Source organism: Balaenoptera ricei, chromosome 3, assembly GCF_028023285.1.
Source record: "Balaenoptera ricei isolate mBalRic1 chromosome 3, mBalRic1.hap2, whole genome shotgun sequence".
In the NCBI taxonomy this organism is placed as follows: domain Eukaryota; kingdom Metazoa; phylum Chordata; class Mammalia; order Artiodactyla; family Balaenopteridae; genus Balaenoptera; species Balaenoptera ricei.
The window spans coordinates 171381580-171396719 of record NC_082641.1 but is presented as its reverse complement, the minus strand read 5'-3'; the positions used below and the strand labels follow the sequence as shown (position 1 = coordinate 171396719).

Sequence of the window (15140 nt, the reverse complement as noted above, 5' to 3'; positions counted from 1 at the left end):
AGCAGCTATCATTTTTAATATCATTATCATTATCACTAACATACATTTATGTCTTGGCTCCTATCTCTGTTTTATAAACTCCAAAGGCTGGGAGGGAAAAGGCATAAGATAACCCTACAGGTATTAATTAACAATAAAGCACAATATATAGTATTAAATCCCTGAGATTTGAGTTTGTGATCAACTTTTGCCTGTAAGCTGGCAAAAAGAGCAAAGAGATCAAGTCAGTCAAGAGAAAGGAAGCACGAACATGCATTTAGATATTGCCAAGGTCTAACAAACATCACCCTCACTCTGTAGGTGGGACACCCGAGGGCCAGGAAGGAGGCCTTTGGCCGTTACATACGGGGGAGCAGGAGAAGAGCTCTCCCTCTGCTGGTGGGCAGCAGCCACAGGCCTCGAGGCCCTCCCCCCAGAGCGGGACAGGGAGGGGTGCCTGGACAGGGGTCCACGTGGGGCGATGCTGAGAGGATGGGGCCTCCTCGGTGTGCTGGTCTTCGAACTATCAATACGTGGGGACAGAGGGGTGCTGGAAGGTGTCTTGGACTCTGTCCCTCCTGCTTGTACAAGGACCAAGGCTGGGGAGAGCATGTCCTGAACCCAAGGCTCTCTCCAAATGAGTTAACTTAATGTCCTCACCCAGACCCCGCCCGCTCCTCAAAAATGATGTGCGCTCAGGCGGGGAAGTGGAAGGCCGGTGAGGCAAAGCAGACACCACCAGGCCAAAGTCAACATGATGGTGGAACACACGCTGGGAGGGTTCTCAGCACTTCACCTTCAGGCTGAATGAAGGCTTCCAAGAAGAAAGGGAGGTGGGTGAGAGCAAAGGAAACAACTACTGCGGCACAGACACCTGGGACCACCGGTCGCACACCCCTCTGTGACTGCTCTGCTCGTGGCAGCCACCCCGCTTGGCAGGAGACCCCAGAAGCCCCTGCCCACAGCCAGTGGTGGCAGGCCCCACCCCACCCCCTTGGAGATACCTGGTTGATTTCATCTTGCGTGGATTTCAGGGACTTGATGATGGTTTCCAGTTGAACTTTCCCAGCCTGAATGCTCTGCTCCAGCTGCGTCTCCTCCTGCTGCAGTCGGTTCAGCTCAGATTTGGCCCGGTTCAGGTCGTCTTCTTGGGACTTGAGGTCGGATTCCTGAGACTGGATCTGCGTCTTCAATGAGGAAATCTGAAATGAGATGAAACACAACTTCGAGGAAGAATTCTGGCTCATGTTCTTGAAACAAGCTGACCCAGGGAAGAGGACACCAGCCTGAAAGCCAGACGCCTGGCTTCCTTTACAGGGACCCCTCTCCACACCTGGGACAAGCATAGGCAATCTGTCTGTCCCCTGGGGCTGAACGTCCCCACAGCGGCCTCAGACAGGGATGTAAGGGTTTTACAGTCTGCTGAAGCTGCAACCTCCCTGGTTTGTAACAAGCAGCTAAGACAGCAGGGGAGGGGAGACACGTGCCCACACCGTGCTGTGGGGCATGGGTCGGGGGTGTGTGCACACACGGGTTCACGCTTATACATGTGACATGGCGGATGAGACTGAGGTCAGGCCACAAATGCTTGGACGCTTTTCCACACGATACGTTCAACTACTCTTATTAAACCAGTAGACGTCTCAGCCTTGAGCTGAGATGGTCATGGTGAGCTCAGGGAAGTCCGTAAGAAGCCTCCTTCCCCTGCTGGGCTCAGCGGAGAGAGGGGGGATGATGACTTACCATCTGGGTCTCGTCTTGGCACTTCTGCCTGACGTCACTCAGCATGTCTCGGAGCTTGGCCTTTTGCTGATCCATTTCGTCTAGGCGGTCTTGGGCGTCCTGTTTCTGAGCTTCCAGCTCTTGCAAACTGCTTGTTTCCCGGTCTAAATCATTTTGCAATTCCTAGGGGAGGGTGTCATGAATTTACTCGAGACTTGTTCACATGGGGCACGTCCAAGCTAACACTGTCACAGCCTGGGCTGGAGCCCCCAAGATGTCCTACAAAACCGCACACTCCACAGGGAATACCACACACATCTCAGTGTGGCGGCCCCAGCTGAATCTCTCACTAAGTCCCTCAGCAAATATTTACTGATGGCCTAAGAGAGGCCAGGCACCAGGAGAGGGGCTGGGTTCCTGGCAAGAAGAGCTCTCCAGTGACATGTGGTCATCAGTGGGGCGGGAAGGGCATCACCCAGACACAAATGAACTGAGACAAACATGGGACAGCCTGGGTCAGACTGTCGGTCAGAGTCACGGGGACATGGGGAGATCACACTGACGCTGCACAGGTGCACAAGAGGTCAAGGAAGTGCCACTTCGATGGACCCAAAGGACGAGCAGGTGGTAGCCAGGAAAAGCGCCAGGAATGTGAAGAGTGGATGGGGCCGCAGAGGACCCCTAAGAGAAGGGGGTGTCGTGCTCCAGCTGGATCAAAGGAAAGCGGGCCGAGAGCACCAGAGGCCGTGCCCCACAGGCCATGCCAGAGACGGCACTGGCTTCTGCAGCGAGAAGCCCCTGCGGACATCCAAAATGGGAGCAGGACATGATGATTCTCAGCTGCTACAGCTCCTCCACGTGGGCTGTATCTAACGCGATGGCCAGGGCGGGTGTCTTCAGACTCGACTGTCAGACCTCTAGGGAAAGGATCCTAGAGGGGGATGGCGCAAGTGAAAGCGTGCAATGTTTGTGATGGCAAAATCTGTCAACAATGCAAATCTCCACAGGCGGAGTTGGCTGGACCTACAGCACAGCCCACCCTGAGGGACACTCCACCTCGTACCCGAGTTATAATGTGAAATGAACGAGGCACGCAGCAGAGCACACGTGTGAGGCACAGTGGCATCTGTGCAATCAGGAAGGGGGGAATATGCACAGACGTCTCTCCTTACACACACACACACACACACACACACACAGGACCTTTCTGGAAGGCTTCATGGGAGCTGATGGACTACACCTCTGGGGGTACAGGGGAGGGCAGGAGGCGTCCATATTCAACCAGGTGAATGTCTTATGGGATGTCTTATCTACCTGTAAGATAGATAACTAAAGCAGGGATGGGATGGGAGGGGAGAGTATGGCCTATGGGGCTGACAGTGGGGAGGGGACTCAAGCTGGGGCCGATGGAGAGGTGATGGCAGCCTGGGTGAGGTTGTGGCCGTGGGTATCAAAGGAAGGGGCGGACTTGAGGGGACTGTTGGGCGGTCAGGGAGGACAGGAGTGGTGAGGCCAATGCCCAGGGCTGGCTGGGGCTGCTGGTGGCTGACGTCATTTCAGAAGAAAACTCGAAGGAGGTGCAGGGTCTCCCTCTCCCTGCTTTGAGGACAAAAAATCACGGCTCTCTCTCTCCTCTCTCAACAGCCAAAACACACCTCTGAGCTATTTTGGGGGGCCAGGTTCTCTGCTCCCCAGTCTCCTTGTCCCCGACCTTTAAGAATAGATCTCAAGTCCGACACGTTTGGGAGAGCTAACAATGAATGTTTGATAGGAAGCTAATGGCAGAGTAGGGAACGTGGGTTTCCCACATCTGAGGGAAGGACAAGTGATGGGGGAGGGGGAGACGAAGGAGGAAGGAGGGTCAGGCCCACCGTAGCCATGGAAAAGCCCACGGGAAGACGACCCGCCAGCTTCTGGTTAGGAAGAACGCTGGGGTCAAAGTGGGGGAGGTGTCTGAGCAAAGAGAAGACAGAAAAAACCCAAACAACCTACAGACTCAGAGCAATCCCCACTGGAACGCCAGCCAGCTTCTGACAAGCAGATTCCAAAATTTATAAGGAAATGAAAGGGATCCAGAATAGCCAAAACAGTCTACGGCCATACCACGCTGAATGGGCCCGATCTCACCAGAATAGCCAAAACAATCTTGAAAAATACGAGGTTGGAGGACTCAAACTTTCCGATTTCAAAACTTACTACAAAGCAACAGTAATCAAGACAGTGTGATACTGGCATAAGGAAAGACAGAAATCAATGGGATAGAACTGAGAGTTCAGAAATAAATCCACATGTCTATGACTGATTTTTGAAAACGGTGCCAAGACCATTCAGTGGGGGAAAGATTAATCTCTTCAAGAAATGGTTCTGGGACAACTGGTCCTCCACATGCAAAACAATGAAGTTGGACCCCTACTTCACACATTATGTAAAAATTCACTCAAAATGGATCAAAGACCTAAATGTAACAGCTAAAACTATAAAACTCTTAGAAGAAAATGTGTGGTAAATCTTTGTGACCTTGGATTTGGCAATGGGTTCTTGGATATGATACCACAAGCAAAAGCAAAAAAACGGAATAAATAACTGGAAAATTTTAAACTTTTGTGTTTCAGGGAATTCCCTGGCAGTCCAGTGGTTAGGACTCCTCACTTTCATTGCTGAGGGCCCGGGTACAACCATCAAGAAAGTGAAAAGACAACCCAAAGATGGGGACATAATATTTGCAAATCATTTATCTGATAAGGGAATTTATCTAGAAAATATATTGGGCTTCCTGATGGCGCAGTGGTTGGGAATCCGCCTGCCAATGCAGCGGACACGGGTTCGGGTCCTGGTCCGGGAGAATCCCACATGTCGCGGAGCAAGTCCGTGGGCCACAACTACTGAGCCTGTGCTCTAGAGCCCACGAGCCGCAACTGCTGGAGCCCACGAGCCGCAACTGCTGAAGCCCACGCACCTAGAGCCCGTGCTCCACAACAAGAGAAGCCACCGCAACGAGAAGCCCACGCACCACAACGAAGAGTAGCCCCTGCTCGCCGCAACTAGAGAGAGGCCACACACGGCAACAAAGACCCAACACAGACAAAAATAAATAAATTAAATAAATAAATTAAAAAAAAAAAAAGAACTCTTACAACTCAGCTATAAAAAGACAAATAACCCAATTTAAAAATGGGCAAAGGATCTGAATTAGCTTTTCTCCAGAGAAAATACACAAATGGCCAATAAGTACGTGAAAAGATGCTCATCAACATTAGGGACAGCATCAGTGAGATACCACTCCATACCCACTAGGAAGGCTATAATAAAAAATGGAAAATATCAAGTGTTGGCGAGGATGTGGAGAAAGTGAGAATGAAAAATGGTACAGCCACTTTGGAAAACAGTCTGGCAATTCCTCAAAGGGTTAAACATACAGTTACCATGTGACCCGCAATTTCACTCCTAAATGTATATATATATATACACACACACCTAAGAGAAGTGAAATCATATGTCCACACAAAAACTTGCAAATTAATATTCACAGTGGCATTACTTGCAATAGCTAGAAAGTAGAAAAACACAAACAACCATCAACTAATGAAGCAATGAATAAAACAGCCATACACTGAAGCATTATTCAGTCATAAAAAGGAATGAAGCACTGACACATGCAACAACATGAATGAACCTTGAAAACTACACTGAGTGAAAAGAGGCCAGACTCAAAAGGCCACACAGTATGTGATCTCATTGATATGAAATATCCAGAACAGGAAAATCCAGAGAAAAGAACGTAGATTAGTGGTTGCCAAGGGCTGGGGAAGGACTGGGGATCGCTAATGGGTAGGGGGTTTCTCTTTGGAGTGATGAAAATGTTCTGTAATTGACTGTGGCGATGGCTGTACAACTCTGTGCATATACTAAAACCCACTGAATTATACACTTTAAATGGATGAATTGTACAGTATGTGAATTACATCTCAGTGAAGCTGTTGTTACAAAAACAAAATGAAACAGTAAACCAGGCAAAGATGCCGCAGGTTCTCACTAAGACAGTAGCCATGGAAATGGAGAGATCCCCAGGGCAGGAGGGGGAAGGGGAGGCCTGAGGGGGCTGAAGCTGAAGCTCCCACTGCTTAAAACCAAACATAAACTAACCTGAGGACCAAGGCCTGCTACTCGACGCTGGGCCCTGACCTGCAGCCTGTGCTGGCAGGCATGGCACGTGATCTCCTGGCCAAACCCATCTGGGAAAAGGCAGCAGGAACCAGAATCAAACCTGGTTTTCACAGGGGAACTTTAAAATATATATAGTGCTCTGTCCCTGACCAAGGAGCTGCCATCACACTGCAGCAGAGGCCTGTCCTGGTCTGGAGTACACGTGATGCTCCCATGGAACAGGGGCTGGCCTGGCCGGGCCCCCTCCAGCTCTGAGGGGCCATCGGGGCGCCGGGCCCCCTCCAGCTCTGAGGGGCCATCGGGGCGCCGGGCCCCCTCCAGCTCTGAGGGGCCATCGGGGCGCCGGGCCCCCTCCAGCTCTGAGGGGCCATCGGGGCGCCGGGCCCCCTCCAGCTCTGAGGGGCCATCGGGGCGCCGGGCCCCCTCCAGCTCTGAGGGGCCATCGGGGCGCTGGGCCCGCTCCAGCTCTGAGGGGCCATCGGGGCCCACACGGACCCCAGCATCTCAAAGGCTGCAGGAGTGCACTGTCAGAGCCCAGCAGCGAGGGTTTCAGGTGGCCTTGCTGAGCCTGCCGCAGACCAGAGGGGAAAGCACCTCCAGACATCACAGCGACCCAGCGGCTTTCTTAGAATTGCCCAGGAGCAGGTGCCAGAGACCAGGTGACTGGTTTCCCTGGAGCCAAAGGACATCACAGCACCCAGATCCCCAGCTTTGGGAAGGCAAACCAGAGCTTGTGCAGTGACCCAGACACAAGGAGAGGGAGAACTGCCCAGGTACCCATGTGGCCAGCCGGGCCATGGCCAAGGTGAAAGGGAAGATGAGGCCAGTGCCACCACACCAAACAGCTGAAAGGATGGGGGTGAGATGATACGGGTGACAGGGAACTGTGTCTGAGGGGTCAGTTTTAGGACATGGGTGGAAATCAGAGGGCTGAGGTGAGAATAAAATGACAGGATGAACATACAAACATCCAGAAAAAGACAGTCACTTCACCTGTGGTCATATAAATGATGCAACTCATTTGAGCAAAAAAACAAAAACAAAAACAAAACAAAAACACGATAATAGAGGCAGGCTGTTCCCTGCCTTCTGATCCAAAACATTCCTGGGGACCATCTAAGGCCCAACCCCCGATGCCAACGTGTACAGAGTGAGAAGCCAGGAAAGAAGAGCCTGGACACTGCACAGTGTGAACCAGTGAGAGTCCCAAAGCATCCACCCTACCCCACCTGCAGACGGCAGCTACGACAGACGACATTTCCCGCAGCCGGCGGGCAGGCACTGCGTGCCATCCGTCCACTGGGTACCTCATGGAATCCTACAGCCCCTGTGCGGACAGGCTCAGGGGAGGGGGAAAGAGGGCCGCCCAGCACCCCATGAGCCTGACTGAGTCAGGTGCTGCTTCCCCTGGCCTGGCTCAGGTCGCTGCCCTAGGAGGTGGCCCAGAAAGAACCAGCCCCTCAGGCGGTGCGCACGGCGGCCAGATACTGCTCTTGGCGCTGACCCTCACTGCCAGGTGGGAAGACGCAGGCCGGGAGGCTGAGCCACCCACCCACAGGCCCCCGGCCGAGCCGTGGGGGCTGCAGCGCTGACTGCTCAGGCTCGCTCCTCCTTCCCCGGCTCTGAGCTCGGAGCACTCGAAGCCCCACGCGGAGACTGTCAGGCCCAGCGGCACAGCTCAGCCACGCTCTCAGAGCCCTACAGACAACTCGAGTCTCCTCACGACGGCAGAGCCGTCTCTGTTCATTCAGACCTGAGACATCTCGGAACCGATGTCTCTTCAAGGGTGCAGCTCCCAGGCACTGACCATTTCGCTTCTGGCACAGCCTCCCTCTGCCCAGACGACGAGTGAGTGCTGAGCACATGCCAGACCCCATGCTCCAGCCCAGCGCCCAGGAGAGCAGACCACTCACTACCAACGTCACGCGAGGCCCAGAGATGTTAAGTAACTTGCCCAAGGTCACACAGCTGCTAAGGAGAGCCAGGTTTGAGCCCCAGCAGTCAGACCCCCAGTGTCACCACCACCCACAAGGAGACTCTCCAAGCAGGACTGTCCTGAGAACAGGTTAGAGGTCACTGTCTGAACCTCAAAACTTCAGGCTGAGTGAAAGAAACCAGACACAAAAAGCCAAATGTTGTATGATTCCCTTTATATGAAATGTCCAGAACAGACAAACCCATAGAGACAGAAAGTGGATTCGTGGCTGTCAGGGGCTGGGAGGGGGAAATGGGGAGAGACGGCTAATGAGGACGGGGTCTCCTTTTGGGGTGATGGAGAGGTTCTGGAACTAGACAGAGGTGGTGGTTAAGCAACACACTGATCACGCTAAACACCACTGAACTGTACACTTTAGAATAGATTTTATGTTACATGAATTGTATATCTCAATTTTTAAAAAATCCACTGTTTATGGTATAGGAAACTAAAAAAAAAAAATCACTTGGAAGCCCCCAAAAGCTCAAGTTTCCAATGAGTGCATCGGTGCCCCCCTTTGCCCTGCTCCACCATCACTGCTGGGAACTCCCCGCACTGCGTTTGACACAAGGTTGATCCCACCAAAACCAGCCACGTGCTTACCTGTACTTCATTGGTTTTCTGTCTGATTGCCTCTTCCTTTTCTCTAATGTCTTGTTCCAGTGAGTATTTCTCTCTGTGTTTAAAAATAGTTCATGAAAGCACAGATAGAGTGAATGAGTTGACCATTCCCCCAATATCCCAACTTCTCAAGACCCAATCCCATCCATCCCACAGAAACCCACCCGGGCTGACCCCACTCAGTGGGGGCAGAAGTATAGGAACGCCCCCAGTGACCATCTGCCCTACCTGACCTCCTCCCCTACAAGTGTGGGTCGAACCTGTGGATGCCATGAGGCTTTTGCCCCCAACATGGCCGTGCAAGCCTTTTAAAGCAAAGAATGTCAAAGCAATGCCCAGGGTGAGAAGGGCTGGACGTGCCCCTGCTGACTTTGAAGATGGAGGGGTCACGGGAGAGGAGGCACCGGGCAGCCTCTCAGAGCAGAATGAGCCCCTGGCCACACAGCACGGAAAGCAGACCCCAGACCCCCAGTTTTGAGGAACTCGATTCAGATCCCCACCTACTTGGACAACACCTTGAATTTGACCTTGTGAGGCCCTGAGCAAGAAGCCCAGTTAAGCCCATCTGGACTCCTGGTCTACAGAGCTGTGCGCTAATAAATTTGTGCTGTTTTAAGCCATTCCATACACAGCAAGAGAAAATGAATACATTCTCTAAATCCTATGTGCACTCGCTCATGAATGGTGAGCAACAACTGCTCAGAAGACTGAGTGCTGAAGACACGAGGACACACGGAGAGAGGCCCTGCCTTCACGGAGCTCACAGGCCAGTGAGAGAGACAGGCGACAAATCAACACACAAAGGCACACAACCTAAGTACCACGAAGGGAAATCCAATGGGATAAGGAAAGGGGGTGTGCAGTGTCCTGCACAGGACGACCAGGGAAGGGCAATGAGAACATGGCCTATGAATAGACTATATGATGGAAAAACATTCTAGGCGATGGGAACAGGAAGGCATAGCTCGGCTGGGGGAGCCACGGTGAGGAGTTTGGAGTGATGCAAAGTTGGGTGAGGAGTCCAGAGGGCTGGCAGCAAGACGCGGCAGTGCGGGTCTCTGGGCCTGGCAGCTGCCCCCAGCTACTCCCTCACAGGAGGCTGTGGCTGGCCGCTGTGCACACCAGGGCTTGGTGGGGCCCTGCCTGTCTCCTCAGCTGCAAACAGCTCCCCCGGGGCAGCAACCAGCCTTGCTCTCCTCCTTAGAGACTGAATGTTTGTGCCCCCCACAAATTCATATGTTGAAACCCTAACCCCCCAATGTGATGGTTTTTGGAGGTGGGGCCTTTGGGGGATGATTAGGTCACGAGGGTGGAGCCTGCAGGAATGGGATTAATGCCCTTACGAGAGACCCCAGAGACCTCCTTGCCCCTCCGCCCTCTGAGAACATGGCGAGAAGACGCTGTCTATGAACCAGGAGATGGGCCCCATCAGACACTGGATCTGCCTGCACCTCTATCTCGACTTCCAGCCTCCACGATGGGGGTAAGTATGGGCCTGTTGTTCAAGCCCCCCAGTCTGTGAGAGTTTGTTACAGCAGCCTGAAGGGGCTGCCTCGGCATCAGAAATCTCATGTGGCCAACACAGCCTGCCTCCCCTGCTGGGAACCCAGCCCTGCTCGACAGTAAGGCCCCTCTGGGACACTGGGCCAGCCGCGAGCGTCTGCATGTTCGTTTCCACAAGTCTAACAACTACCTAACGATACAACGTGCTCTTTACATCCAACCCATTACGAGTGAGTCACGTCAAGGGGAGAGGCGTGTTTCGCCACACCGCCAAGCAACAGGCCTGAAGGTCACTCTCAAAGCCACCCAGGCCTGGCTCCCTGCACACTCTTGCTCTGCACACGCTTGCCTCTCGCCCTCACAGGGGGACGCTCCAGGCTGCCAGAGGCTGCACAGCTGTGACGAGGCAGCCCTGGCCTGACTGGGACACCACTGTCCCTTCCAAGACCCCAACCCTTGCATTACAGGGTCCCCTCCCTCCTCTACCTGCAGTTCTGATTAACAGGCCCACCCAGGCTCTAAGACACTGGCCCTCCATCCTCACAGACCCGCTCAGCCTTGCCAGGCTGCACGTGCTGATCGCTGGTTTGGAAATACAGCCCCAGGGAGCCGGTGACAGAATGGGAGCCATCCTCTGGGCTGAGCATGAAGCAGAGGGTCTGGCTTCAGCAGGCGGCCAAGGCTGAGGCTTTGTGGCCAGCCAGCCACCCACCTAACCAGTCTCACATGACATCTGACCTGCCTTTGCTTCTCAGGGCTCTGCTCCACTAAGGACACAAACAACACCACCCAAGGGGCATCCAGCTGTGAGTGGGATCCAGCTCGCTCTGGCAAAGTAATGTTGTTTTCATTTTCGGTAAAGAAACAGTCCCTCTCCCGTGGAGGGCTGGGTGCCTTTGGCCCTTCTGCTCGTTGCACCCCACCCCCCAGCCCTCCCCCAGAATTAACTGGTAAGAGGATGGTGTTCTGTAGAAGATCACAGGGGCATAGAGGAAGTAGATGTATTCTTTTATGCCAGACTCTGAGAGTACAGACACCCCATCCAAAGCCCTTGTTTACAGGTGGGGAAACCAAATCAGTGGGCGCTGGGAGTGAAGACAGAAACCTGGACACAAGGCCTGAGACTCAGAGTTGACCTGTTGCTCCTAAGCAGCAGTGTCACTACCTGAGACTCAGTCACTGTATGTGTTCAGAAATTACAAGGCCTTCCTGAGGCGGAGGGGCGGGGGGGGTCCCTGCGGCTGCCTAGCAACAATGTGTCTGAGACCCCACAGCCCACACCGGCTCCCACTGAGGATGTCAGTACTCGAGCTCATTAACTCAATTCAGGAACTCAGGAGCATCTGTGTCCTTTCATTTCTGCCGAACAAACTCGTGATGGTCAACTCGCCACGTGGTTCACAAGCCTCTGCTACTTCCGATAACAACCTGGGATGTAGATTTGGTTGGAATCTGAAGGGAAGGAGACGCTTTAACATACCTTTGTAACTGGGCGATCTCTTGACTGATATCATCAAGTTCCTTCACACCAGTAAACTCCCCCGATCCAAGAGAACTTGAACTGTCCTGCAACCAAATTCAGACAAAGAATTACAAATTGGCTAGCTGCCCGCACCGCACAGCATGGGCTAGTAGGTCTTAGAATAAGGGATAAAATCATCTGTCTCCAGCCCCCAACCTGCGAACCATCTGGGCAGCCCAGACACGCCCCGAGTGGCCCTAGCGAAGGCTGGGCAGGCTGCCAGCGCCACCTGGTGGCGGGGTGAGGGAAGCGACGCAAACACGATAGGGATGGGCCAGCGGCTACTCACCGGGATGGGAGTGCCTCTCTCTGAAGGTGGGACCATGTCCGGCGAGAGGACTTGAGGGGGGTCGATGCCTTTACTGACCTTCTGCTGAATGAAATACATAGCTAACGCGAATTGGTCTTTGCTTAACTTCCCCGTTTGCCTCGTATCGGCCAGGGCCCTGGGAGAAATGTGGGGATGCTAATTACACATCACAAACACCAGAATCGGCTCCAAGTACACGGAACCCACACTTCTAAAAAATGGACAATGAAAACGATAAAAACAACGGGCCACAGCTGCAGCTCCTTTTCTACTGAACATCCCCCTCCTGGGGAGCAGTCCCAACCCCTCCACCAGCGCGTCGGGGCAGGAGGGGGCTCTTCTCCCAGTTGGAGAACCGCCAAGCCCCACCCACGGGCCGAGGAGCCGGTCCCTTGGGAAGCCCTGTTAGCAGCCAGGAGACACGCAGCTGGCTTCCGATGGTGTGCAGGCAGTGGATGCGATTCACATTCCTGTGTAAGTGGAAGCTGGAGCCGAGTGCACACACTCAGACCCTCAGCTGGTTCCTGCAGCCTCGGGTTATCTGAATGGCCTGGGCCGCTGGTCTTCAATGGGGATGACAAGCAGCATTTGGGGTTGTCATGAGGGGACGGGGCCTGGAAAGCCAGGCATGGCTACACAGGGGACAGTCCCTCGCTGCTAAGGTGACCCGCCCTCGTGGCCTTCTGGTGTCCTGGCACATGGGCAAGGCAGTGTGGAAGCTCTGCCACACCCGTGGTCACCGAGAGCCGGCCGTACGGGAAGGGAAGCCTCATGCAGCAAGGACAAGGCCTCCACATCTGTGAAAAATGTCATCCCTTCACTCTGTCCACTCAACACGCAGACTCCTTCCCACTGCACGTAGTTACTGAGAGAGTAGTGAAACCATGTCCTGATGCAGAGCGAAGAAGAGCCAGGAACGTGTAACAGACTCAGGCCCAGACACTGTGAGCGAACAGGGCTGGTGGAGATCCCTCTAAATGTCTCTACTCAAGGCTGGTTTTAAAATGTCTTTGTTCTTGTCACAGTTCAAGGGCGGGGTGTGATAATTTCGAACTCCAGCTATTTCTCCTGATTCTGCTGGCGAGGGCCAGTCCTGCTGCACACCCAGCCCACGGCAGCTCTCGGGCTGCGGTCCCATCTCTCCGGCCCGTCCCTGCTCCCTGGTCTCTGAAGGAGCGGGGGCCCCCAGGCCCACGTGCAGGGGTACTCTGTCCGCGTCCACCCAGGGCAGCATTACTGTGCTTATTCTTTTTTTTTTTTTTTTTTAGTTTATTTATTTATTTATATTTATTTCTGGCTGTGTTGGGTCTTTGTTTCTGTGCGAGGGCGTTCTCTAGTTGCAGCAAGTGGGGGCCACTCTTCATCGCGGTGCGCGGGCCTCTCACTATCGCGGCCTCTCTTGTTGCGGAGCACAGGCTCCAGACGCACAGGCTCAGTAGTTGTGGCTCACGGGCCCAGTTGCTCCATGGCATGTGGGATCTTCCCAGATCAGGGCTCGAACCCGTGTCCCCTGCATTGGCAGGTGGATTCCCAACCACTGCACCACCAGGGAAGCCCTACTGTGCTTATTCTGACACCACGCTGAGTGGCACGGGGCCGGGCACTGCGGGGGACAGGCCTACGTCCTCGTTTTGTCCCTTCAATCCTTCTTCGCTTGTTATCTCCACTTTGGATATGTTCCCACACCCGGCCACCTGCAAACAAACCTAGACTGTCCTTTCACTGTCCCAGTGGTTATTCTAGAGCTCACTCTTTCTGTCCTTGCCTTTTTTTCCCTGTATGCAACGCCTTCTGCGTGTTTTCCTTTTAATCCAAGCGTATTTGTGATTTCATTGTGTCATTTACATATTGTCATGTCACTTACAGGTTGAGATACATGTTATAAATTACTGTACGTTATGATCGGGGTATAATTTGAATTCGTGCACGTGCATTTCAGGGTGATAAAGGGGGCACTGGATCTGAAGGGCCTGATAGAGACTGCCCCTGACTCGTCACAAGGGGCTAGGCTTCCCACAGTCTTTTGCTGACTGACTAGGTGTCATGTGCTTCTTGAGAAGGGACAGCCCGTTTTCTCCAGCGGGGCCTCACCTTGCAACGTGGCTATCTCTGAATTACTGTTAAGGATGGTTATTTCCCCAAGTCACAGTGAATTTCACAGCTCTCTTTGGAGGGGTTCACCCCTCCAGAATTACACGGAAATTCTCTTCTTACAACTCCCAAGTGAAGCCCTCTAAAGTGGGAGGGCTTTCTCCCCTGAGAAAGCTAGGAAGCGACTTTCACCACTGGCTAGTTACAAAAGGAGCCTTCCCGGTGCCGTGAAGATTGCTCCGCCGGCCCTGGAGGAAAGTGGGGGTGAAGACGGCTCCTCGACCAGCCCTGAGGTGCAGACCAGTCTCACCCTCTGCCACCAGCCGTGTCACTGACCTTCACGGGGCAGGGCCTCTAGGAGAGATGGCCACAGCCCTGATGCCCAGGGTGGCCCTGCCGGAGCCTCTGGGGCCCTTACTGCACCCTCCCACCAGAGGGGGGTGGGGCCGAGCACCTGCACCCTCACTGGCTGGGCTGAAGGCTGCATAACCACTAGCAAGAACTTGCCCCAGGGCTCTCTGGAGGGACAAAACAGGAGACCTTGCTGCTGGAGGAGGGTCAACTGACATGCACGGAATGCAGGACACAGGTCTGCACACTCAGCCCTGACTACCGCTCCCTCCTGACCTGCTCACCCGCTCTGGCCCTTCAGGCAGCACAAGTCTCACTCAACATGTGAGCCACCCACAGCCGTTACTTTCACACAGCGAGACCCCCTGTACTTAGGAAGAGACGTCCATCTATCTGCTCTTACCATATGTGCGCTAGAAGGTTCTGGGTGAGGCCCGAGTGCATGAAGATCTCCTTCACCTCCTGGCCGCTCACATAGCCGTCCAGGTCCAGGTCGGTCTTCAGGAATATCTCGTCAAATCGCATCTTGTCTGCCACTGGCACCACCCAGTTTACTGTTGGCTGAAACGGTTTTTCAGAAGTTAATCCTCAAGCTTTTTATCACCTGCGAATACACACTATTAAAGTGTTTTCATGCTCATTTTAGCAGAAAACCCTCCACGAGCCGAGAGGGCAGACAGGATCCCTGTTCTGTAAGAGGGGAAACTGAGGCTCAGAGAGGTTAATGCTGACTCCGTCAGTCTCACCCAGTGGCCAGTCTGCGTCTCTTTCCATCCCATCACAGTGCCCTGAAATCTTTGTACTGAGAGGGATGTAAAGACCCAGCAGGTCCTTCTACCAACAGCCCTTCCATCCCCGCTGCCTGGGACACGAAGGAAAGCCTTCCACGATGGAAAGTGATC

The 15140-nt window shown here is 53.6% G+C and overlaps 1 protein-coding gene across 11 annotated transcripts in view; it reads right to left on the bottom strand.

Moving 5' to 3' along the window:
• EPS15L1 (epidermal growth factor receptor pathway substrate 15 like 1) overlaps positions 1-15140 on the bottom strand; it is a 102014-nt gene that overhangs the window by 41269 nt on the left and 45605 nt on the right. For all 11 annotated transcript variants that reach the window (XM_059918195.1, XM_059918184.1, XM_059918192.1 and 8 more), the window contains 6 exons: positions 14642-14799; positions 11776-11932; positions 11445-11530; positions 8444-8516; positions 1723-1884; positions 984-1181 (listed from right to left, as the gene is read on the bottom strand). In XM_059918195.1, the coding sequence (XP_059774178.1) occupies positions 984-1181; positions 1723-1884; positions 8444-8516; positions 11445-11530; positions 11776-11932; positions 14642-14799 (834 nt within the window). The remainder of the gene's footprint in view (positions 1-983; positions 1182-1722; positions 1885-8443; positions 8517-11444; positions 11531-11775; positions 11933-14641; positions 14800-15140) is intronic.